This window comes from Melopsittacus undulatus, chromosome 9 (genome assembly GCF_012275295.1).
Source record: "Melopsittacus undulatus isolate bMelUnd1 chromosome 9, bMelUnd1.mat.Z, whole genome shotgun sequence".
NCBI lineage: Eukaryota > Metazoa > Chordata > Aves > Psittaciformes > Psittaculidae > Melopsittacus > Melopsittacus undulatus.
Window position 1 is genome coordinate 38,471,620 of NC_047535.1, and position 25,855 is coordinate 38,497,474.

Genomic DNA, 25,855 nt, shown 5'->3' on the forward strand with positions numbered 1-25,855 from the left:
TGAATGGAATCTGGAAAGAGCCACAGCTGAGCTACAGCAGCACTTGTTTTATTGAACCTCCAGCAGAAAGGTCCTGTTCCCACCTTGCAGAGGGACAGCTTGCATCAGTCCTTCTCTGGCTGTGCTGGAGCTGAGAGAGGCAGTCCCAGCCCCATCCTCATTCCAGCTGCACCCCTTCTCTCCTTGCAGCTGGTTACTGCTGTGGAAGGAAGCACATTCACTGGTTTCTCTCTTTCCTCCCCCTCTACAAAAGCTCCCCTCATCCCACCTAGCTGCTTTCTTCCTTTAGAAAGCACAGCTCCAGCTCTTTACATCAGTATGTTCCATTTACAAGGTCCTGAACAACTGCTGTATCAATATAACTATTGGAAATTGAAGATTAACAACTTGGGGAGGGGGAAAGTGGCTCTTGCTCCAGAGAGTCTCAGATGTCCAAAGCAGCCTCCTGCATCCCCTTTGTGGCTGACAGGGCTCAGAGATGGACCCTCCTTGGGCAGAGGCACAAGTAGAAGGTCCCTTAAGCCTCCCATCCTGGAAAGGGTGGACTTAACCTCCCCTTTGGTGTCCCCCTCCAAACCAGCCAATATGTTGCATGTTCCTAAGATCATCCCCCTGCTGAGTGTTGCCAGCAGCTGTGGTCCAGGAGCAGTGGCCTTCCTTATCCACATAGGCCATCCACTTAAACCCCTCTGCCTTTTCTGCCCAGGCTTCCTTGCACAAGTACACTTCATACCAACCTTAGTACTGGCTACTGTACTAAGTAACCAGTCCTCCTCCTGTGAATAACACCTCTGTGGCAATCAACTGCTCCATCACAGGACTGACTTAGTGGAAAAGATCACAAACTCTTATCAGGACTTTCCAACAATTCAAAATAAATAGTCATCTTCAGTCATCGCCATCACCACAGGATGGCACAAAGGCAACATGATGAATGTGGCAACAGATCTAATATAGTGATATTGGAATAATCTTGGAAATACAAACAAAATAACTCTAAGATACAAAGGCAGTTGCAATGCAGCTGTGGCTTTAGGTGACCATCCTTTAAAAAACATTGAAGACAGCAAAACCACTACACCAGTGACAGGGGTTCTACATCACCACCTGTGCTGCCATTTCCCTAAGAGGACATGACATTTTCTGGCTTGGTTCTTATTTGTCATACTTTTAGCTTCTCGCTCTATTAATCTGTTCTGGTTCATTAATAACCTCATTACAGTCACCTCATCCCAAGCCCAGAGGGGGGCTCCTCCACATTCCCTAATCCTGGGTTTTCCCTGGCTGATGTACAACATGGGTGGACATTACATAGACATGCACATCTTTAAGGGAATACACAGAGACACCTGCTGGGTTACCTTGGGGAAGAGGAATTCAGAGGAATGAAGCCAATATCAAACTGAGATAGTACCTTGATTTTCATGGCTGGTACTGGGATACTCTCTTTGGTCCAGCTGAGTGGCATTTTCAAGCTACACACACTGCACACCTTGAAATCCCACACTTCTGTAACATGGCATTATTCCAGCATCGTAAAATGCAAGTATTATTCCTGATTCCCCATCATCATTTACTATGATCCTTAGAAATACTTGATTTGTTGGCTTCTATGATTAATGTAACTAACGGGAGCTAGATCTGCCTCCAGAGAGAAAAAGGATTTCTCTTGACTGGAGACAGATGTACCCTGCAATTACAGTTTTTATTATCCATTTTTTCCCTCTTTTCCCTGCCGTCTGTTCCTGCTCCTCTCCTGTTCCTGACTTGAGCCCTGGCAATTGGCCTACAAGGAAAGTGTTGTGAAGCATCTCCTTTCACATATGCACATCACGCTGCCTACAAGCAAGCGAGCGAGCACGAAGCTAAGCCAAGGAACATATATTATTTAGTGAGGTCCATCTGTCCAAAGGAAGCTGCTCTTACGTTTATCTGGTTTATAATCTTCTAATTAATCACGTATCATCAGTTGTTAACAGGTTTTCACTAAGATGGATGTACCCACTTAGCAAATTAATAAAGCCAGATAAAGGGCTCCTGCAGTTGGTGGCTGTAAAGGCTTTGTTGGGGAATGATGCTCTGTCGGTGCTCATTTTTGGCACATGCAGATGCCCGGCCTGGGACAGCCTGTACAGCAGCTACTGGTCCGCTCCCAGATTCCCCAGTTCCCTCCAATGCCATTGGAAGTGATGTCCTGCGAAGTCATGCTTCTTTCTCCTGTGTGCATGAATCTTTGTGCCCTCATGCCACTAAAACTCCGAGGGACTACATCCCCAGGAGCCCATCACCTTCCCTGTCCTCCCCCCACAGAGTGGGACTCACACAAAGACTGAAGCCCCTGTTTGCAGCCCAGGCTTCCTTCTGCACATTATTCCAAACTCCTCACCTTCATCTGGAGATTACTGGAGTGTGAAGGGTTACTACCCTTTGAGGTTTTGCACTACTCACTGAGGTTCTAGTTTGTGGTATTTCTTCGCTAGTTCCACTGTAACAGAGCTATTGGGGGTCATCATCCATACACCCATTAAAAGAACCATTATCATCATTACATGAACCTTCCTAACCTAGACTCAGACAAGCTGCTCCTGACTGCTGGCTGTGCCATGTGGTCCCCAAGTGTATTTTATAGCACAAACATTAAAGTGCCCCTTCCTGCATCTGAACTTCCACTGCCTCTCTGCAGGAAGTTTCTTGAGCAGCTCCTCTCCCCTGGTTTGCACAGGGAGCCCCTAAACCCAACACAGAGGGGCTCTAGAAGGAGGGAGCTGTTGTAGATCTTTTCTAAGCAACACAGCTTGCCCTGGGCACAATTATCTCCCCTTACCTCCATGTACTCACCAGCATCACAGTGCTTGTCCCCACCTCCACAATCACTGGGTGCAGCACCAGGGACTGGGGTGCCAGTGAGCAAGTCCCCCAAGCTTCTCTGGAGTTGCCTGTGTTGGAGACAAGGAAATGCAGCCTGGAGAGGATGTTTGCTGCCTTTAGAAGCTGTCATCACCATTGCCCTTATCCATACAGGCCACACTCAGACTTGTCACCTGTGGTCCCTGTTCCTGTAACTCTTACCAAGACATTCCAGACATCAAAATTGTCATCTTCAGTCATCCACATTGCCACCACCACAGGATGGCACAAAGGCACATGCTGAACATGGCAAAAGCACTAGCACAGTTGTGAAAATCTTGTAAATACAAACAAAATAACTGTAAGATATAAAGGCAGGTGCAACATAGCTGGGGCTTTAGGTGACCAGCCTTTAAAAACATTAAAGACATTAAGACCACTACACCAGTGATAGAGTTTCTAACCTCCCCAGATGCCTCTGCACTCTCTGGGCTGTATCAGCAGCACTTGCTCAAAATGGCTTTTTCTCTCACAAACACAGCCCTTACCACCCTGATCCAGCATGGCTGTGTCCCTCAAGGGTCCTCAGCACCACTGCCACCAGATCCAGCCCTCCCCATGTTCAGTGGAGAGGATGGGAAAGGCTCTGGCTTGGTTGGGAAGCTCAGATATCACCCAGCATGCATTAGATTACCTTTAGCCACTAAGCTCTTGCTATTAACTGAATTCAGTTGTCCTTGCTAGCAGCCAGGAGTTACTCCTGCTCCCAGATTCCTTCCAGGTCTTGGGGCTGTCCCTTGCTCCCAGTTCACATCCTGGCCTATGAGTACAGGGCACCAGGAGGTGGCAGGAAACACACTGCAGGCAGGACCATGCATGACCAAACCTGTCCCAGACCTCCAGAACAGCTGCAGCAACCAGAGTCCTCATCAGCAGAGAGCAAAACATGCTGAGAATCTCCCAAAGCTGTGATGCTTTACAACACACCACGTTAGGCAAGAGACAAGCACTGACAAATTTTCAGTTTTATTACAAAAACTCCTAGCAGCAAAACCTGTAACAATTCCAAAAAAATAATAAGACCAAACCCCCAAAAGAACATGACACAGAGAGAAAGACAGATGGAGGAAGACAGGCTTGGGCTTTTCTGCACCCTTCACTCCAGTTCCTTATAGCGGGCAAACATGACCCTCCTCACGGCATCACGGTAGGTCTCATTGGACTGCCTCTTGCTGGGCTTCCCTGGGGCCCCCAGGCCAGGGCCCTTCCTCCGGTTTTCTCCCTGCAAACAGACACACTTTGGGTTAGTGATTTCTCCTCCTCCCTGTCTGCCCATAAAGAAAAAGCTTCCCCTGGGCTGCTTCAGGGCAGCCAACTGCTGCCATGGGGATCTGGGAGAGGAGGAACAGCAAGTGAAGTGTGCTCCTTCAAAAGCTGTTCAGGGGAAACTGTCGGCCCTCTGTGGGCAACAAAACCAGCCAACAAATGCCCAGTAGGAATGGAATCACAGGGACTGGCTGCAGCGAACAACACGAGCATATGGCTGGTGGGAGCGGGCAGCCAAAACAGGCAACAGCCGTGTGCGAGCGAGGATTGAAACAGAGCAAAGGGAAGTGCCAGCAAGAGCTGGGCTCCCAGGGAGCTGTCTGCAGTTAGCCTGCATTTGCAGAAGCTCGTCTGTTTTCTCCTCTAATAAGAGTTCCCATGGGCTCTGGTAGCTCACTTTGAATTTCAACCAGTTTTTAAGGATTGGCTTTTGCAGCCAGCATCTGAATTATTCAGTAAACCTGCCTAGAGTTAGCCCAGGAGAGCAGGCCTAAGGCTGAAAGTTTCTCTCACTTTTAAAGTCCAACTTATTTGAGTACCAGAGATGTCATCAATTAGGCCAAGAGATCAAAGTCCTGTAGGGCTGAAGTGGGCACATGGCTTTGCCCAGCATGACCTGGAAGTGAAAAGCAAGCACATCTCCAGGGCTCTTTTGGGAGGCCTTCACAGGAATTGCCCAAGAGCTTTGCTGTCAGCTCCCCCATCCAGTCTGGGAAGCCGTGATCAGAGGTCAGACTCCCAGAGCACATCACTGGAGCTGGCTCTTCAACAAAGCCCATTTTATGGCCACAGGAAACTCTCCATGAGAACTGACCAACAGCTGGGGTTGCTGTTTGCACTGAAAAGGGAATCTTGCCTCGTGTGTGTGGGCTCAAGCAAACACACGTCATGAAGCCTCAAATATTTGCCTTTAATGATACAGTTGACTGTAAGCCCAGTGTTGCAACGCAAGCTGCGCTGCCACCGCCTGCCCCTCGGGGAAGCACTGACACCACAGCAGTGAGGCAGTCCAGTGACAGACCTGCCACCACCAGCAACAGCACCACAAGTGACAGCAGCCACATGGTGCTGCTCATATGCCCTGGGCAAGGGGGACAGTCCCTGCCGCTTGTCAGATAAACCCTCTGCAGCAAATTAAAGTGCACTTGGAGACCAGCCTGTCCCAGAAGGCAGGATCTACCCAGCCCTGCCTATCCCTGCAGCCCTTTACTGATGGAGACTGCTTCTCATCAGATGATGTATCCTGGTATTACCTTTCGAAGTCTAGAGTCCAGAGCAGCAGTGAGAGCCTCACAAGCACTAGGCAGAGTAGACAAATAGCATCATGTGCCCTGTGGCTTTGGCTCTGCTCACACCTCCTCCTCCTTGGAAGTTCACCTTTTCCCCTCGCTCATGTGGCTGCAGAGCACTGAGCTGGCAACCTGCTTGCAAACCCCAGCATGGCTTCAGGCAGGTATTAATCAGATGCTATGACCTTCACTGTAACTTCACTGTTACTGTATTTTCAACACGTCAACTCCCATATAAATTCTAACCTTTTTTGACAGTATCTGAAGGGGGCCTACAGGGATGCTGGTGAGGGACTGTTCATTAGGGACTGTAGTGATAGGACAAGGGGTAACGGGTTCAAACTTAAACAGCAGAGGTTTAGATTGGATATAAGGAATAAGTTCTTTACTGTCAGGGTGGTGAGATACTGGAATGGGTTGCCCAGGGAGGTAGTGAATGCTCCATCCCTGGCAGTGTTCAAGGCCAGGTTGGATGAAGCCTTGGGTGATATAGTTTAGTGTGAGGTGTCCCTGCCCATGGCAGGGGGGTTGGAACTGGATGATCTTAAGGTCCTTTCCAACCTTAACTATTCTATGATTCTATAACTGCCAACATACTTGCAGCCCCTCCCAGCCTGCAAAGTTAATCAGTGCACATGTATTATTCCACCTAGTGGGTCTTGCAGCCTGACTTGTTCCGGCTGGGAACTCCTCCAGCCATCTTGGGGGACATTACTAGCTGCAGGTCATTGTGTTTTGAAAGGAAGGGAAGACTCACCTCCACTGGGGATGCTGTGCCCTGCTGATTGTGGCCAAAGCCTTTCTTCCACCCTGTGGACTGCAACATTCGGTTCCCTCTGTTGTTACTATCAATCCTTGGGTCATAGTCACTGCAAAAGGAGAATCAATTGTCTGGTCTTGCTTCAAACACATGCCAGGGATCTTTAGCTCAGCTAATAGCACCTTCATTGATATTCCAGCTTTTCCTAAGGGACAAGCAAGTTGCCTGCAAAAAGCACACTGGCCAAGGAAACCAACATGATGGATTCTGTGTGCAGGGCTCAGACATGTTTAACTGCAAAACTTCTTGTCCCACCTCAAGGGAAAATACACCAGGGTGCAGGAAATGAGCTCAGGCTCAAAAATATTTATGGTACAAGCAAGCCAGAAGCAGTCTGTGCTTGCATTTCTTCATCAATTTTTAGCACTAGCAAGGAAGTGAAGCGTAATCCATGCTGCTCTGCCAGATCTTCCTTTCTTCCCAGTGCTGTGGTCATGGAGCTCGATAGATGCAGTGTTGATTTGGACACCCCTTCTCCCACCTGGTCATTACACACCCAACACCATTAACCTAAACCCATAGTTTTGAAAACTGCCCAGCACAAAAATAGTTTTCTTCAGGAAAGTTCTACATTGTGGCTGCTGCTGACACCACACACAAACTGCTTTACTTTATCCACAGCTGTTCCAGGAAACAGGGAAGAGAAGATGTGGATTTTTAAGCTGCAAGACATGGAGGAAAGGTCTGCTTCTGAGGTGCTGTATCAGAAGAGGACAAGCACACAACCAGTTTTGTCTTCACCACATGCCTAGCAGTTCCTCAGCCCACTGGAACACGCGAGCTTGCAGCAGGCAGGTCTTTTGAGAGCTCCACACAGCACGCACTTTCTTCCTCCACCTACTCTGCATGAGATGGAAACAGCTCCCAGTGTTCCTCTGAGTCAGTGGAACAGATGAAACACAGCTTTGCTCTTTCTTTCAATGGCTAGATGCCAAGACAGGGGGACAGCAAGTGCCTTAAGGACAAGGTGGATGGGAACAGGTTGCATTCTGCTGCCTGCGCCTGGCCAGACACACTCAAATCCCCACAGTCTCACTCGTCAAGCACCAGGCAGCTTGTCTCTGCTTTCCCCTAAACCCTGTTCACCTCTGCATCCCTGGCCTTCTCCAAGATGTCCTGCAGCACAACAGGCTCCCCTCTGAGGAACTCTACCCATGAGAATCACAGCCTGCCTGGCTGTGACTCAGGCAGATCTACCCCACCGGCTGATTCCTGGCCTTGACACACCAGCAGCCTCAAAGAGATCTAACCAAGAGCAGCCACTACCTCTCTGAGTCCCGGTCGTATCTGAGTCGTTTCCTCTCTGGTGAATCCATCTGCTGGAATTTCTCTCTCCGGTCATTTCCTTTGTCTTTATGTCTCCCCTTCATAACAGAAAGAACAAAGTAAGCCCAGGAGCTACAAAGGATTCAACACTCCACAGGAGACCGCTCTGCAGCCAGGTCTCTACTCATCCTTAGCTGGCTGGAAATCTGTCCTGGAGACTTATTAAATGTTTCTGGGATCCACAGTCCACTTATTCTATCCTGATGGCATCTGTTGGGCTAACCCAGACCTGTGGTTGCAGCCTTCCAGTTATGGCACTGGGAGTAGAACTGCTATCCTCTGAATAACAGACAGCTACAGCTCTCCCATTCTTGCCCAGGCAGAAGCAGCCCACACACCACATTGATTTTAGATGGAAATTTGGGTCCCTCTTAGCTCAGAGCCCAACACTGGCTTGCGGGACAAAAGAACCACACTCAGAACCTTCTGGGAGGAAGACCTGCTCTGAGAAATCAGAGCACTGTCTACAGGTCCAGCTGCAGAGTGTGCCCATAGTTCAGTCTAAGACTCTTTGGGAGGCATTTGATGCCCAAGCTGCAGATACAGATGCACAAGTGGAGGGTCCAACATCCCTCTTGTGAAGAACCACAAACACAAGTCTGTCCAACACCTCAGACCCACCTCACGCTCTCTCTTCTCCAAATATGCAAGCTCCTGCTCAGATCGTTTGATCTTCATATGTATCTCCAGGTTTTGCTGAAAGGAGGAAAACAGAAGCCAGCATCAGCGGAGGATACAAGCTGTCAGGGTCAACTGCTACACCCATAAGGAGTACAGGTAGGGCAGCATGCTCTTGTACCTGCACTACACCAGGCACAGCAGCATCTCCTGCATCTACCTGTTCTCCCCCAGAGACCACAACCCCCTCCTCTCCACGGTAAGGAAGTTCTATTTTAACCTGCATGCAGTTTGGCCCTCCTAGAAGCAAGAGCTCAAAGGCAGCACAGAACATGGGGAGGCATGTGCTAAGTTCTTACTGCTATCACACTCATGTGTGCCAGCACCCGACTCTCTCCAAGGCTCAGCTATCTCGCTACAGCTTAAAAAGTCACACCTTGACATTACAGCACTTCCATGGCAGGAACAAGCAGCTCACACAATGCTTTGAACAGAGCTTTGATGGGAACTTTGCCTGCTACTGTGTCAAATTCAGCACAGCTCTTCCCACCCAACTGTTGCATTTTTCTCTGCAAATCACAATGCTGCTGAGCCAAAGGCAGCTTCCAGTACACACACAGCCCCACAGCCCCCAGCTCCCCCACACCTTGTGCAGGTTGGAAAGCTGCTGGTGCTTGATGAGCACTTCCTTGTTGGGAAACTGCCTCCTGCAGAGCAAGCAGGCCAGCTTATTCCAGTCGGTCAGCTTGTCATCGCTGGCCTTGGCCTTCCTCAGCTGCTCCTCACGTTGTGCTGGTGGATGGGGAGGCGGCAGCCACTGAGCCTGTGACTGGTCCTCCTCTTCCTCCTCCTCTTCATTGTCACTGTCTCCTCCATACTCTCCCAGAAGTCCTATCAGAGGGTTCACCACCTTGGGCTGAGGGAAGCGGCAGAAAAGCATTTTTAGCATTAGCAATTTTTAGCATCATGTCTGCCCTGCCATGTGGGGCTCTGCTTCCCCAGCCTATCTCCCCATGACTTCCATCTTTGTTCCAGCCCAGGAGCTAGGAAGCAGCATCCCAGCAACACAGGTAGGGAACAAAAAGAAGCTGACTGGACAGCATTTAAACACCACAGGGTAGAAGCCCTGCTGTTCTCTAGACAGGCTGTGCTTTGGTGCCAGGCTTTCCCAATCTGCCACACACCTAAGCACAAGAAACCGACCAAAGCTGCAGCTATTTGGCAAAGAGTTGCTGTCAGTCACTTCCTCTAGCAATGGGAAGCAGTGAGGAGGCAGCTGGAAATTTTCTGCCGGAGGACTGCTTGAGCAAGAAGACCCTGCTTAAATGCAGGTATGAAAATTCCCCACGGTAGAAGTCCACAAACAAACTGAGCACTATAAACCCAACTGCCTTCACCATTCCATCTCCAGTGCCACTTCCTTTGTCATGAGCAGCTGGCACCTTTGTCACTCAAGGTCGCAGCCAGGCTTTGGTGAGCCTCTCTAGTCCTGCACCCAGGTTCAAACAAGGCAAAGCTCAATCTTATGGAGCCACTTACCGGGGCTGCGCTCTCATCCTTTTTCACAGAGGGAGGTAATGGTTTTTTAAAGACATCTTCTGCAGAGAACTTCTCCTCTCCAGCCTCATTCTGAAACAGTCAAGACCAGGTGTTAAGACTGCCACAGCATGGACTTGGTGCACACAACAGCTAGGCACCCACTTAAACAGGCCTCCAAGGAAACCAGGCAGTTGCCAGAAGTGAGGTGATGGTTTTCGTGGGAGACATTCTCATTCTGGGGAATCCATAGCTCTCCTGGAGCTATGCCTTTGGTTTAGGGGACAGCTGCAGCAGCTCACCATGCCATCCTAGTCTGCTCCACTCTCACTCTCTGCTGGACTGTGATGTTAACAGCAGCACCAGCCATGCCTCAGACCAGTGAGGATGCTGGGGCACAGCCAGGTCACATTTGTATACCTTTGTGTGTGCACAAATGACACAGAGACCAGGAGCAGAGAAACCCACCACCCCAGGAAGAGCTGCAGCTCTGCTTGCCTGTCAGAGGCAAGACAAATCACATGTACTACAGGTGGGAAGGTGAAAGGATGACAACCCCAGTTTACTCTGCTGTGTTTGTGGCGCAGCATATGTCCAGGTTCAATCAGGGTGGTGGTGTTTCCAGGATCTTCTTTATACCAAAGAACACCCTTTATACTGGCCAAAGAAGACCAGAGACTGCAGTCACACAGCAATGCAACAGGAGGAGCCTGTGATGTTCATTTGTATGATCAGCAGCCCAAAGAGTAGCCTGGAGTGAAACTTCACATTTATATGCTTTACAGAGGTCTGTATCCCTGGCCATGCTCTAGTTTAGCAGTTCATTAGCTACTCATACTTGACTAGGGACTATGCATACTTGACTGATGCTATGCAACATCTTACCAGGCCTGTACTCTCATCCTTTTTCACAGAGGGAGGCAATGGCTTTTTGAAGACATCTTCTGCAAAGAACCTCTCTTCTCCAGGCTCATTCTGAAAAACCCAAGATTGGATATTAGGCCAGCAACAGCACAGGGGTCAGAGAATGCACAGAGCAGCCAGGAAGCCACTTCTGAGCATCCACAGAAAACAGGCAGCCATGAAAAATGATGAAAGGGTTTCTACTGGAGATGCTTTCACCCTCCAGTCATACAAGACCGTGTTTGTCCTGCATCAGTACCCTTGAAAGCAGGCATCCTCCATATCAGATGAGACTTCTTGGCTGGCTTGGTACCAATCTCAGGGACAACCTTGGGTCCCAGCTGCCCAGGACTGGTCATGCCACAGAATATATACAGATCAACAGGCAAGGAGGAAAACAAAGTTTGTGCATGCATGGCTAAATCACTTCTACAAACTCTTCTAGCGAACCTCAGGCCCATTCAGTATCATAGCAATGGGCTGTGGTCCAACATCCATGCTCAAACATCACTTTGGGCAGCTACTCCTAGCCAGCAATTCCCCATCCTGGGGAGACAGCATTTGCTCACTGGAAGCAGCACTGAAGGGCACTGCCCCAGGACTGGGCCTCTGGGAGGGACTGTACAGGATACATCTGCATTGCACTTTAGCAAAGCACTGCCTGGCTCATCTTCCTGCCTGTCCATGATGTTTGGAGGGGGCAGTGAGGGGAGAGCTGAGTCTCTGTTATTATCTGACTTGGTATGTTTAAATATCTCTGCTATTTTTTGATGGCCCTGCTATAACAGCTGGGTGCTTCCAGCAGCACGAGTAAATTGTGTGTCTCAGTTACCTAAATGTTTCTGAATCCTTTACCATAAGGAAGGAATGAGAAGCCCTCACTTAATGTCACAAGAGAAAAATTTCAGGAACTTACTCCCACTTAGCCTGACAACAATCACGTTCCTGGCCTGCTGCAGACCCATGTGTTTCATCACTTCCTCTCACTGTCCCTCCTTTTTTGAATCCTCTATAAATTACTCTATATTTTCTAACTTCTCTTACCTCAACCTCCTGGCTTCAGACCTCTGATCATTCTGATGCTTGTAGGGATTTACCTTAGCAGAAGTACTTTTCCCTTTCTCCCTTTTGTCCCTGTTGTCCCTGCTGTGTGGCTCCATCCTTTCATTTGTCCGTTCTTGGCGTTCTTGGCTCCCATGCCGCTCTTGGCTCCCGTGCCGCCGCCTCCTGCTCTCTGGAGGTGATGAACAAGCTTCTCGGTCTATTGTGACTTCTCTCTGAAAGACGCATTTGGAAAAGACTTATCCAACCCCTGCAATCTTCTTTATTGGGCTTATTGGACTGGGAGACCAGCACAGAAGGAAATGCAGAGCCTCAGACAACTGAGGGCAAAGGCTTCAGAACTTTGTTGAGGGAGGAGACAGTCTACCACAGTCAGGTCATCACAGGTACTACTCTGCTCACCCAGAGCATGGATAACTCCAGAATCACAAAACCAAGATCATAGTCCCAAAGAACCTCTGCTGAAGGCTCCTTATTGACATCCTTGTAACAATTGCTGGCTGGGGTCAGGGAGCAAATAAACCACAGATGAAACAGAGCTCTGCTGTCCATATTTGAATAGAGAGCTACATATCACAGGTCTTCAGAAAAATCTAGCAAGGATACTCTGCCTGTAAGTCTACTCAGTGAAGAGGAGACCAAAAACCACCCAAGGCAGGGCTTCAGAGGCCAAAAAGGCAGTTACAGTAACTGCTGCAAGGCACAGCTAAAGAGTTCCTAGCCTCTCATTAAGTTGGTATTTTGAAACATGTATCCCTTTTACAGGTCAGAGGACTGAGAGAAATGCTGTCCCATGCTGGCCTGTCTTCAGGATTTAGATGCAAAATCTTTCCAGAGAAGAGGCATTTGTAAAAATGCACTGTGTGTAATGTTTCCTTCCCACACACTCACCTGAGTCCTGGGGTCATAGTATGTCCCAGCTATAGGGTCGTAGTAATTCCCAGTTTCAGGATCATATATGTATGTGGACACATCTGATGGAGCTGAACAGAGAGGCAAGAGTTAACACCACAATATTCCACAGGCAGAACTTGCATTTTACAAAGACAAAAGCATGAGCAAATATTACACTAGTGATAGGATCAAGAGTGGGAAAGAAGAATTTTTCTCTCCTGGCAACAGAGGCATGAGTAGCCTCACTCACTTGACCTACATATTCTTTTCTTTAAGGAGTAAGAAGGGAAATGGGTTTTCACAATTCTTCTGGTTTAGGACTCTGGCAAAATTTCCACATCAAAACATACTCACAGGGGCTGTGCTGAGATCACCAGACCACAACACTTGATTGGACAAAGACACGAAATCCAGTAATTTCCCTAAGAATGGGGTAATGAATCCCAGGCTCTGTGTCCACCCACCCTTGTGAACAAGGAAGATTTCTGTGCTCTTTCAAACAGTCTCCTGTTTAACTGATGACACTCCCCATATCCCTTCCACCCTGTGGGTGCATGAAAGCTCTGGACAAGAAAGGGAAGCAAACTGTTTCTGCATGAAAAGCCAAGGGCCTTAAGGGTAAGTCCATAATGCGAGGACTGTTTCTCATTTCCAAAGTGTTATTAGACAGAGTTCAGCTACAAACAAGTTAGTAAAAGAATCAGGAGTGTTCTTCTAGCTACTGACACTGCCACATAAAATGCATTTTCTTCTGTCTCATCTAGTAATTGCCATGCTGATTTTATGCCATCAGTTTACCAAAACAAGGAAAAGCATGCAGCAAGTTTTCTTTATCTGCATGTAGTTTTGCACAGTAAGAGAAGAGAGAAACACATCATCAGATAGGAAAATGTGACTAAACAAAGTTGGCAACAAACCTCAGAAGTGGGTGTAGCAAACAAACCTACTCCTAGCCTTTAAAAATATTGTGGGACTGATTTCTACATGTCAGTGCCCTTTTAAGGAAGAAAAGTGTCCACAGTAGGAGTAAGGCAGAGCTTAACTTACACTGTGCTCTTGTGCGTCTCTGTGATTCGCCACCCCTCCTGTCTCTCATGCCCCTTCTGCCCTGGAGTAAGTAAACAACACAAACAGATGAGAGACTCTTTGACAAACATCATATTGCTTTACCTCCCTCTCACAGGCCCAAAGCTCAGGAAAAATATAGAGTACAAGGAAAAAAATAGAGTACAAGCAGACATAGCTTTTCACCTACAGAGAAATGGACAGTGTTGGAAAGCAGGAGACCCCTGTAGCTTCCATGAACCTTTAAATTAGGTGTTCCTGGCAATCTGAATGGAAGCCTCCAGCCCTTTCAGTATGGGAAGAGCCCAAGCACTATAGAAGAGACATTCACTCCAGGAACTGAGATCAGTCATCAATTAAATCACTTGCACAAGCACGATATAGAGTAATCCAGCCCAGAACTCCCTCCAGCAGCACCTGCGGTCTGACTTGCACATCTATGCTCATTGCAAACACTGTGTTAGGGGCAGAGTAGCAGCGAGAAGCACACCTGAGCATTATCATCCCACCTCCAAACAAATTAAACTTTCAGCAGCCCAAAAGGAGGGCTATAATCCCCAGTGCTCCCTCCCTTTCCAGTGACCTGCAGGGAAGCTGTGCAGACCTACCGGGCCATAGTAGGAATTGTCACCGTGCTCCCCATAGTCATTCCTGTTGAGATAAAGGTCGCAGGTTAATGTTTATTTGGCTTCACATTAGCCTCAGTATACTCAAAACGATCAGCAGGACCAATAAAGGCAGAAAGACCATCTTTGCTGGCCACATGTTGGATTGTGTCCATCACTGTCTCCACAAGAGTTATGACCACACTCTGCTGTGTCTGCAAAGATAACTCTCTCCAACTGCTTTCTAAAAAGCTGAACCCATTAATTCCCTCACGATGGGATTTGATGGCTGGACAGCAACAGGCCACGCAATATGATTATTAATCCCATACTGCTCAATCACCGAAGCTTTTTCTAGCTCTAATGCCTTCACCTCTCTAACACATTTTTACATTTTAGGAACATCTGTGCTAATTCATGTGCCAACCTTTAAGCACTTGGTCTGACAACACAGCTCTAGGCTTGCAGCACATCACACAAAGGACAACTCTACCACCTCATCTGTCTATACCTTCTCCTCCCTGTAGCAAGATTCACTTCCACTGTACGTCCATCAATGCAGATTGGGGGATCCAGATTCTGCAGTATCTTTAGCAACCTCATCGCCTCCTGTAAAAGAAAGGAGAATTTCACATCCATGAGAAGGAAATTAAGCTTGTTTCTCAAATCCAGCCTGCCTGAAAGGAAGGTTTTGTGCTTACATGACAACCATACTAGGACAGGAAACACAACACTCTTGTCTAATTATTAATGAAAGGTATTTAGGATGAGACAAAAGGGATCAATTCATTGTTAGGTTCTCTGCTTGTCCTATGAGTGTTTTCCACAGCCAGCTAGGGCTGCCTATTCTCCTAGGGCTACTGGACAATGCAGCAGTGTGGTTGCTGTTGCACCCCCTGGACCAATGCCAGAGAGCACAGCTCCGGAGCCTGGGAGTCACCCAGAACCAGAAAATGTGAAGCCTCCACCATGGGACTGTCTGTTAATTAAGATTCTTGCCTTCTGCAGGCAGAAATCATTGAATTCAAGTTCCCTGAAAACTAAATATCTGTGCAAGAGATGCTCAAGTTTAGGAGGGTCTACAAAGAAAGGTCTTCATGCCACAAATTCCCCAAGTATCACAACTTCTGACAACAAAGACAATCTTTACCTCCTAAAGCCAGGCAAGCAGAAGGGAGGACTCACTCCAGGACAGCTGCCTTGCACGTACAGCTACTTCTTACAGTAGTGTCTCTACTACAGACTACAGATACCAACAGAGGGAGCATGTGAAAGCAGGAAACCACTTACAGCATGCGATTCCAGTTCAATGAAGCCATAGGTTTGCCCCATCCGCCCAGCCTTGTTTTTCATGATGCGCACACTGGATGTGGAGAGACGCACGTATGGGGCCAGGAGCCCCACAATCACCTCTGGTGGGGTGAACCGAGTAATACGCTTCAGCATAATTGCTGTGAGGGCCAACAGGAGACATTGCCAGGAAGGAAAAAGGAGAAAAAGATAATTCAGATCTAAGTTTATTGTGACAGCACAGGTAAAACTAAACCCATTCAAAGCAACAGCGTGGCTTCTTGCAGTTGAGTCTGAAGGCCATCACTGTTTTTCTCTCCACTTTGCAGGATCGTCAGAGTACTGCTTCCAATTGCTAACTTTTCCTTCCCAGAAAACACAGCAGAAAGCAGGCCCCTCCTCAGAGGAGCTCAGCCCACAGTAACTTCTGGCCAGAGGCTTTTGCTGCTCTATTAACTGTGCCATCCTGAAGCCACCATGCCCTGGCTTAATTTTCTTAAAGGCAATGGGCCATGGCCTTTGGGGCTGGACTGCCCATCATTACTTCATTTGTATAATATAGAAACCTCCTCCAGAGGTTTTAGTGAAATGCTGCCCTTTCTGCAGCCTTATGGAGTGCAGGCAAGAGGAATCCAAAGCTGGGCCCTGTGCCACTCACTTCTGCTTCCTCCACCATCCTGTGGTGTGGTTTCCTCTCCTTCTCTCTGAGAAGGCAGCTCCTGGTGCCGGTCCATGTCTCGTCTCTTCTCCTGTGAAGGCCGCCGCTCTCTCCCTTCATCTCTCTTCCTTGGCTCTTGTTCCTGAGGCTGATACTCCTGCTGTGGAGTGGGAACTGGAGGCTGGAGAGGCTGCTTTGGAGATCCTGGTTGTCCTGGTAACTCCTGGTCAGGTTTTTCAAGCTTTGTCTCTGCTATTAGAGAGGAGAAACGGACTGACTCTACATAGTGTTTCAGCATGTGTTTTTCTTCTCCTATTTTCTGACAGCTGCACCAACACCCCTTAAAAAAGGCTAACCTGTTCTGCCCTTTGCATATCCTCTGTCTTAACACTCTGCAGGCACATGGTGTGTAAAGAACAAGCTAGATACTGTTCATCCTCCCACTACTCCTTTACCTGACCTCTCCTGTCACACAAGAGGCTTTTTTGGCTCCTTTTAGGACTGGCTCTTGACTGAGCAAACGTGAATCGGATCGATTTGAATATGTTCCCTCTATGTTGAGAACAGACTACATGGCAGTGATATCCTTACTATGCCTGATGTATTCTTGAGCACCCAGAGCTGAGCAGTATCAACTAGTAACTGTAATCCTATTTCTATGGTAGAGGAAAACTGGGTTCAGGCCCCTGTGGTCACCGAGTGAAATGCATCATAATACAATCACTGATTTTATCAGGCGCCTACTTACCACAGATGAGGAAGATATGTGGAAACACCCTGCCCCCCCCCGCCTATCTGTGCAATACAAAGAAGACAAATCCCACCAAGCTTCTGTGCTTGAAGGCCTCTGAAGCATCTGCCTTCGCTTTAAAAGAGATCCCTACCAAAGCTGTCAGACATCACCAGCCCTGCACCTGCTGCTGAAGTCTCTTCCCACAAAGAGAAAGAAATGAAGAGTGCAAAACCTGGCACAGTGAAGCTTCACTTTTTAATGTCCCCCAGAGCACCTCCCCACTCTTCTGTCTGGGCAGTGGGCAGCACGGCAGAACACACAGAGATTCTGCACATAAATGTTGGGAAAGCTGGACGCTGACTGGCTTGGCTGTAAGCACAGCTTGTGTTGGACAGACCTGCACCAATTCATCTGCAGTTTGCAGTGTGCAGAGTTTTGGCTACACTTGATTAGCCAAAATAAAATTTGCATATGAATCCAGTCTGCATACACAGCTGAGAAAACTGCCCATGCAAATCAAGCAGACATGAGCACAACCCCAGAGATGAGGAGAGCAATTCTCTTACTGAATTCTTGCTCAACTGGAGCATCCTCTTCCTCAGAAGCACCTCTGGACTCTGGGCCTGCTCTGCTCCCTGTAAGAGAGGTGTATTAAAGTCCATTTCAAGCCCATCAGTCACAAAGCAAGCAAGAACTCTTGCAAAGCTGCAGCAACAACTATGCCTAGAAAGTTGTTTTGTTTCACCTAGAAATTAAAGGGCAGAGAGAGATTACCTTATTACCTACATGTTTTCACAATCAACAAAAGCAGGTCAGTAAGAAGCATGCAACACAATCTGTCTTAAGGCTCTGTTTAATTTGCTCCTCGGCAGTTATATTACAACCCACAGTTGTGTTGGGCCAGCTTTGTCTTCATGACACTGATGGAGGAGCCACAGTGCAAGGAAAGCACAACCATGGGGACAGTGCTTCAGTAAATAGAGAGTTCTGCATCAGCAGTTATTTTAATGCCCTTCTGTCTGGGTATGCAGGTAAGAAATGCAAACCATGAGAAGCCTGCTCAAAGACACAGAGCCAAAGCTTACAGAGTGCCTGGAATACCTGCTCATTCCAAGGAAATCAATTCCTCAAGGGAGTACTCTGGCTCTCATGCCCTCCCACCCCAAAAAGTAGAGGTGCTAGCAGGGTTAAGGAAAAGCTGGAGGAGCAGAACTCCTTTCCATGAACAGTCAGCGAGGAAAGTTCAGCAATTCAGATCCTGGATTCACCTCTAATCTAAGAGCCTCAAAAGAATAACACCAAAACCATTCAGTTGTATCTCCCAGGGAAGGTAAGTCAAGGGGAAGCCATCAAGGGCCAGCAGTACTAGCTCACAGTGCTGGCGAACACACAACCTGCAACTCCATGGATGAAGGACAACACCAGAGTAACAGAAAGGAAAGGCTTTGTGCAGCAAGACACCTCCCATGAAGCCTCACAAGAACAGAGAACATGGTAGCAACAGATCAACAGGTAACATCTTTAGTGTGGACAGGAAAAAGGGTCTAAATGAAGCAAAACTAATAACACTCTGACACTGCCCAGACAGTCAAACAAGAAGGATACCACAGGGAAGCCAGAGGAGAAACTTGCATGTCAGGGCAGATGAAACTTCTAACCGACCAAGCACAGGGACCAGATATACTCACCATCTCTTGGGAGCTTGCAATAGGAGCAGGAAGATCTGTAGCCCACTGTACACACCTTACACTGCAATGGAAGATGGACAGCATGAAGAAGTCATGTTTTGAAGGCAGTGGGTATAATCTACTCCAGATTGCTACACAACACAGTGCTTTCAGAAGGTAACTACAGCCACAGAAAAGTTACAGGAAGAGCCTGAGAGATAGGATGGGTAATGGCAGCAGGAGCCTTGGCTGGAATGGAAATGCTCATAAAGCTTAAAGCTAGGATTGCCTTGGGAACAGGCTTTTCACACAACTTCTGAGCACAGATCACCATGGAGGTACTTCACTAGTCCCTGGTGACTAGTGAAGACATTAAGATGGGACTCTTCGCCTCTCAAGTGATGCTGGACCAAAAAGCTACATGCTAGGCACTATATTGCCAGCATCAAGTTTTCAAAGGATTCAAAGTTACCTTTGTATTCTATAATCTCAACTCACTCCTAAAGCAGTGACAAAGTCCTTATCTGAGCTAAACTGTAGATATTGATGTAATTTACTGCACAGGGAGAGTCAATGAAGAGGTGTCAGCTAACCAAAGGCTAGGGGTGTATGGGCTCAGATGTTTCTGCCACAGAGATCCACCATGGAAGGAGACAAGTACCCTGTCTTCAGAGCTCTCTCCAAACACAGCACTTCCTGTTCAAGCTCTTTGGAAATGCATTGCTTCTCTTTCATACAATTTTCTTTTTTCTTTAGCTGAAGCCCTGCATATGCTTTAGGGCACAAGGAAGCTCTTTCAGGCCCTACTTATGCACAAAACCAGTGGGGACAATATAGCTACTTCTTGTCGCACAGAGAGCTGTTGAAGAAACCACTGCCTGAAACTTCTGTCTCTACTTGATCTTTGAATTGCTGCAAGCACAGACAAGCACTGAGCAGTGGCTCTGCTGGCAGCTGAAGTGCATCCAGTTAGCCTGGATGAGGGTTTTTGTAGCCCAGTGTGTCCAGTGGTCAAGGTGGGAGTCTAACTACAACTGATCCCTTCTTACCCTGCCACAACGTCTTGTCTGCAGCAGGTGGGAGTGCAGGCAACAACCTGCTCTGGCACTTTAGGTCTTTGCTCTAGCACTCCTCCCCAGCCTTCTGCAGCCAAAAGTGCTCATTCTGGGAGAACCATGGGAAGGGCATGGAACAAAACAGGCCCTTGGGCAACTGTGCTTCTACTGAAATGTAGAATGTACCTCTAGTCTGTACTAACTGCTGCCTGGACATGGACCTATTTCCATGCTTCCTTCCTTGCTGCACTTACTACACTTAAATCCAGATCACAGGTTCCTGCATGAGACAGAGGGGTTGTTTGCACTGTTTGTGTTTTTGCTGGTGAAAGCTCTGGTTACCTGGCCAGTGAAGACACTGTGGTAACACATGTGAACCAGAGTGAAAGCCTGTTCATCCTGGTTGGCAGTGTCACTGTCTCATTTTAAGGAGAAGGGATCCACATACTACTTTCCCCACGTTAAAAGGGAACCACTGCAGAGGGAAGAAACTGCTCTGCATGTAAAACACTATCTGTACCAAAGCAACACTCACTCACATACGTGGTGTTAGAAACAAGGTAAGAAAAACCCCAGCATTTAGAAGAGCTTCAGGACATAAATATCACTCTTAAGGCTCTTCAGCTACAGAGCAAACATCTCGCCCTCCTCCCTGCTTCACTACCCTGAGAGCCAGCAGGGGAAGCACAACACAGCTCTCATCACATACTTACACGTTTGCAGCGCCAAAACTCAGGGCATGGGGTGTACTCAAGGGTCACTTCTTTGCCACCGATCGAAAGAGTTCCCTGTTGAGACAAGGGGGTAAATGACGAATGTGCCCAGCACACGCAGATGACTCAGAGGCAAAGAAAGGGGTTAAATCTCTGGTTCCTAAAGGTTTTACAAGTGGAACAAGGTGAAAAGGGGAGAAAGTCTCCCAGTTCAGTTAGCTGGAGCTCTGTCATGGAAGGGAAACTCTCTGCATCCTGCTATGGCACAGTGTAACAAAGCTGTTAGCTCCAGAGGAACTAAGCGGAAGAGGCTTTGCCACCTCCCAGGAAGAGTAGAGACAGAGTAAGCAGAGCACGAGAGGGAAGCTGCTTTAACCTGCTTTTGTCCACATACTGGAAAGGGGCACCTGGACAGCCTCCCTCACACCAGCCACCACCAGGCTGGCCTCAAGGCAGCTGTTTGAGGAATACAAGGAAAACCACTGCTGAGGTGAGAGAATTTTCATACTTGGGTTAGTCTTCATGGCACTCATGAAACCCTTCAGAGAAGTATGCCAGCATGTGGCAAGTCACTGGCTCCACAGCCAGCAGAGCTGCTGCTCCGCAGCCAGTCCTTGGTGGGGTGGCCTTGAGCACTGGTGCAGCAGCTGCAGAGGAGCTCCACTGCCTATAAAGCCACTCTGTTTTCAGCTCCACGCATGATGCTTTGGAGAGACACCAGGAGCCCAACAAATCCACAAGCTTTGCTGAAATGTAGATGATTTAAGGATGAAATGAAGTGTAGGTACAAGTTCCTCAACTCCCACCTGGAACAGCCCCTAAAAGCAGTGAATAGCAAGGATTCCTGGTGGCTCTCACCTGCTGTGGACAACAGACCATGCCTGGGCATGCAAGATGCAGGCTGAGACGCAAGTACATGGAGCTGTGAGATATTTCATGTCACTGGAGGCATTGCCAGACCATGCAGTCATTGTTTCCCAATACCACAACATGAGACTCAGTGATAATAATGAGACTCAGACCCAGGTCTCCCAAGCCTCAGGAGAGAAGGTGCTCTTCTTGCCCACTGCTGGACGGTACAGGCAGATATCAGGGAGCTGTAAATGCCCCAAGCTATTCGGGGGAGCTCTGATGAATCAGAAGCTTCCCAGGTACTCTGACCCAGTAGCCTAGTCACACAAGAGCCAACAGAGCGAACCATGAACATGAGAAAACAAGCTCCCAGAGTTATCATTCGGAAGTCATGACACACCCATGCATAAACTGCTGTGCAGAACATGAAGGAGATGCTCGGGAATATGTAGAGGGAAGAGTTCATGGCAGGGAATCACTAAGTGGCGGTACAACAATAATCCTTTAACCCCCGAGAAAAAACACAGCAAAGAAAGCTGGAGACCAAAGACACTGCCCTGTACAGTTGAGTTGCACAGCTCCCTTCTCCACAGCCTGCCTTTTATGGACCAACACCAACTTTCCTACCAGGTCTATACACATGAGGGGTTTCCTTCCTGCCATCCAGCAGTTTAGGTAGTGCTTTCCAGCATGGATTTGCCTTTGCCTTACAGAAAGTTGAGCCATTCCTAGACCTTGCTGAGAGCTGGCATTTGCACCCAGTGCTGCAACCTCAGCTGCAAGGAATCTTCTCAGGGTCTATTCACATTGTAGAGTATTGCCTACTTTTCATGCCCAGGAGAAAGTCTGCACCTTCTTTAAGGCATATGAGGAAACACAAGTGAGAAGGCGATCAAGGTTGTCCCACTGGGGCTGTTGGTGCCTCCAAGATGGACATGGTCCCTCTCCCAAGCAGGGCACCCATCACATCACACACTCAGGAGATGGGCAGTGCCAGGAGAGCAGGCTAGAAGCACCCATGCCTGCCTCAGACCCACTGAGTGCAGGCAGGGAAGAGAAGGCAGGGTGCACATCCCCATGAGCAGAGCTGCAGCCCTGAGCTGAGGAAGTGCTCGGAAACAGCAGCTCCTCAGCAGACACTTCCAGCCCTGCCTATGAGCTCCGGAAATAAGGACAACTTAGATCTGAGGACACATCCTCTGGTAAGGCAATCCGTCACACAGCTTCATCCGTCTATACAGGCAATTGAGGATAATACTTGCCAGAAAGCTTTAAGATTATTTTTGGGTTTATGGAAAATGTTTTCTAAGTGCGTGTAGTGCTGGTCTCTACTGCAAATTCAGTTCCTGGAGACTGCAGAAAGTGTCACTTGCATAATTACTCCCTGATTTCCTTAGCACCCTGCTGATTGCCTGCTTACTTTCCCAACAAGCTTTCTCTTACTGATTTCGTCCTGATAAAGTCATTTTCAAGGTTGCAATCATCATTTAACATCACAAAATGAGTCCTTCATTTAGGACACACATTGTCAGGATTCAGTGACTTTAAATTCCTCATTCCCTCATTTTGTTACTATAGAATATTTTCAGAACCTTTATTTCCTCTAGTTCCTGTCACTGTTTGTTCTTTTTATCCCTATCTTCTTCCTTTTCTCTACAGAATATTTTGGATAATACCCTAATTCTTAGTTCACAAAGATTCTCTGAGAATTGCAGGAAACAGTGCTAGGCAAAAAGAAAATGTATGCCAAAGGTATGCCATATGTACTACCTGGCACTTAGACTGTAACAATCTCTTCCATATTCATGCATTTTAGTTTGGACCTCTCTCACCAACTGACCTGCTCTACGTCCGTTAATCCTCCTGTGGGTTTTCAACCTTCTGTTCTTCTGAGCAGCTTGGCCTTTTCTCTCTAAATCAGTAAGCAACACAAATGTCCCTCTGGTCCCCCTAGTCAGGAACCTCCCCCTCAAAACGAGCAGTTCACACACAGTTACCTCACCAGTGAAGGGTTTAAAAGGCTGCCCAGCTCTGCAGCCATGGAACACTGAACTCTCAGCCATGGAAATGGCTGGATTTCCAAAGACAAGCAAAATCTACTGTTTTTTTTCAGAATTCATCAAAATCATGCCAAATTCATCAAAAACAAAGCATTGGGATTTTACTCCTGGGAGCAATGATTTATTTTGTTTGATACTGTTTGATGTCTACTCTTTGATATCTTCCAAACACAGTTAGACATATTTTTTTGCTCAGAAGTCTGATGCGGTGCTGGATTCTAAGCTAAGTGATACAACTCAGTGCAAACCATTTCAGCTAAAGCTACTAAAACACCTGCATCATCTTGAATAATAGCTGATGGCCTAGTGTGCAAATATTACTGGCAATAGACTGATCAACTGAGCAATCTCACCATGAGGTGGTTCTAGAGAGTGATGCCATGAATCCATAAACCCTGTCTGCAGACAGCACACAGCAAGTACTGATGTCTCAGAGCCCTTCACTGAGCAGAGGCAAACCCCACAAGTACAGGTTACTTCAAGAGAGGGAAAGAAAAAGGGAAAAAATCCCTTAGCCATGATAAGGGATTTCATAGCCACAGGTGATGAAATCCTTCCAAAAGCACTTTGGAGGCTGCACATCTACTGGGCAACAGAATTCCTACCAGAGTTACCAGAGCACTTTCCAAGCTCTGTCTGCAAAGACAGTTAAACTGGAAGCATTAAAAGAGTATCAGTAAGATCTAAGTGGTAAAGGTAAGCTTAACTGTAAGAAAAAAACCCCAGACCACACTCTTAGCACATGTACCACCCACCCATGAGGCTGGTTTTAACTCATCTCTAGTTTAACATCTTTGCAATCATACTAGTTTAATAAGCAAGAACTCACCTCCTGCTCTGAACAGAGCACAGCTAACTCACTGCCTGCTGCCATGTTGTGCAGTATATGAGCATGGATCACTTTGATCATGCTTCCTAGGGAAGCAAGGCAGCTCCTGACAGGGCCAGGAGACAGACTGCTGCAGGTCAGGCATGGCACGAGCTACCCACTTCATCTGCTTATCTGTCAATTAGCATTTACAGTTGGCATGCTGGGATTTCTCATGCTTGCTGACAGCCTTCTAATGATGATGACTGGGGGTTAAGGAGGGGGAGAACTTGCCAAAAAAGCATGTCTATGTTCTCCAAGACTGAGATGACAGAAGAATATAAATCATCAATGTCAAAGTTTTGCTAACTGTTTCTTTGGAAAAAAATAAATCCAAGCATCCAAGAGTGACCTAGAAAATGTGAAATGTGGAGAGCTTTCGGAGCACAGCACACTCCCGCACATCAAACCAGGCTTCTGCTTTAATTGAAGTTGGCCAAACATTAAAACCTGCAGTAAAATCTCACTTCAGAGTCTCTTAACAATGAGCTGACAGCTCTCCAAGTACCCTACCCCACAGCTCAGGCTTCAGCAGCTACCACCCAGGCTGCCAAAACTGCACGGAGAAGTGGATGTAGCAACCAGTACCACTGTGGATTGCTATGGAAGAAGTGTGCTCTGGCTCTTCCAGTAGGATGGTACTTGCATGCCACAGTCCCTTGGCACAAGAAAGGCCATGGGTACCTGACTCAGTGGAACAGCAGTCATCAGTCTCAGCTTTACAGATGACACATGGAGCAGCCACAGGTCATTTTTGGAACAGAACCAGGGCTCAGCTCTTGAGACCCCAAATCCACAAAGATTAATAAGCCAAAGTTTTCTCCTTGGCTACAATCACAGAGCAGCAACCAAGGGAGTGCACTACAAGTGAACCATAGCCAGATCTCCTCCAGCAGCTGGCTCGTGCACAAAACCAAACACCACTTCAGCTAATTACTTCCTTTTATTGTTCATAGCTTGATTAAATGGAAAATATCCATGCCATGAACTAAAAGGTTCTGATATCCTTCTTGCTGAGTAATAACCAAGTCAGAAGACTCACATGGTTCCACATGTTGAAAATTAACTTAAAATATCATTTGCAAACAGATATAAAATTGCAGACAAAGATTATGACAAAAGAATGCTTACGGGCAGCACAGCAAAGCAGTCCCATTCAAACACCAGAATTAACCTCATTTACGCAATGCTAATTCAACCCTCTTATGCATCTTTACTATAATTAGGATGGTTATTCAAATATCATTACACATCCATCATTTAAAAATTACTTAAACCAACTAATGATGTTGTTATTGCCTTGGGGAGGCAGCCTGGGAATGCAGAGGGAGCCCATGGTCCCAGCAGCACTTCCTAGAACAGGGAGCTCTCAGCACCCAAACGGTATTTCTCAGTCCTGGCCTCCACATGCACTGGTCAGGACAGTACAGGGATACAGGCAGCTGGCAGCAGCAGGAGGGTTATCTAAGTGTAACCACTAATCAAACTGCTTTCAGGTTTTCTCCTATTTGAGTATGGACTATAAATGCAAATTTAACAACCCCAACCACAACACTATGTAAATTACATAGCCAGATCCTATTCCACTGGCGTGGTGCTCATCTCTGTGCAGAGCCTGGAGAGTACAAGGCTCTCTCCCTCAAGATATTTATCTTCAGGTAAAGCAAG

At 47.5% G+C, this 25,855-nt stretch overlaps 1 protein-coding gene across 2 annotated transcripts in view; it reads right to left on the bottom strand.

Annotated features, from left to right (window-relative positions):
* Window positions 1-3,854: 3,854 nt before the first annotated feature.
* RBM6 (RNA binding motif protein 6) overlaps window positions 3,855-25,855 on the bottom strand; it is a 58,568-nt gene continuing 36,567 nt past the window's right edge. For both annotated transcript variants that reach the window (XM_005141573.3, XM_034066082.1), the window contains exons 7-23: window positions 20,408-20,482; window positions 18,661-18,721; window positions 17,539-17,607; window positions 16,240-16,491; window positions 15,582-15,742; window positions 14,803-14,900; window positions 14,295-14,337; window positions 13,669-13,729; window positions 12,619-12,710; window positions 11,763-11,942; window positions 10,648-10,737; window positions 9,766-9,855; window positions 8,873-9,142; window positions 8,230-8,304; window positions 7,549-7,646; window positions 6,220-6,331; window positions 3,855-4,129 (exon numbers count right to left, since the gene is read on the bottom strand). In XM_005141573.3, coding sequence (XP_005141630.2) covers window positions 4,004-4,129; window positions 6,220-6,331; window positions 7,549-7,646; window positions 8,230-8,304; window positions 8,873-9,142; window positions 9,766-9,855; window positions 10,648-10,737; window positions 11,763-11,942; window positions 12,619-12,710; window positions 13,669-13,729; window positions 14,295-14,337; window positions 14,803-14,900; window positions 15,582-15,742; window positions 16,240-16,491; window positions 17,539-17,607; window positions 18,661-18,721; window positions 20,408-20,482 — 1,953 coding nt within the window. In that variant the 3' untranslated portion in view covers window positions 3,855-4,003. The remainder of the gene's footprint in view (window positions 4,130-6,219; window positions 6,332-7,548; window positions 7,647-8,229; window positions 8,305-8,872; window positions 9,143-9,765; window positions 9,856-10,647; window positions 10,738-11,762; window positions 11,943-12,618; window positions 12,711-13,668; window positions 13,730-14,294; window positions 14,338-14,802; window positions 14,901-15,581; window positions 15,743-16,239; window positions 16,492-17,538; window positions 17,608-18,660; window positions 18,722-20,407; window positions 20,483-25,855) is intronic.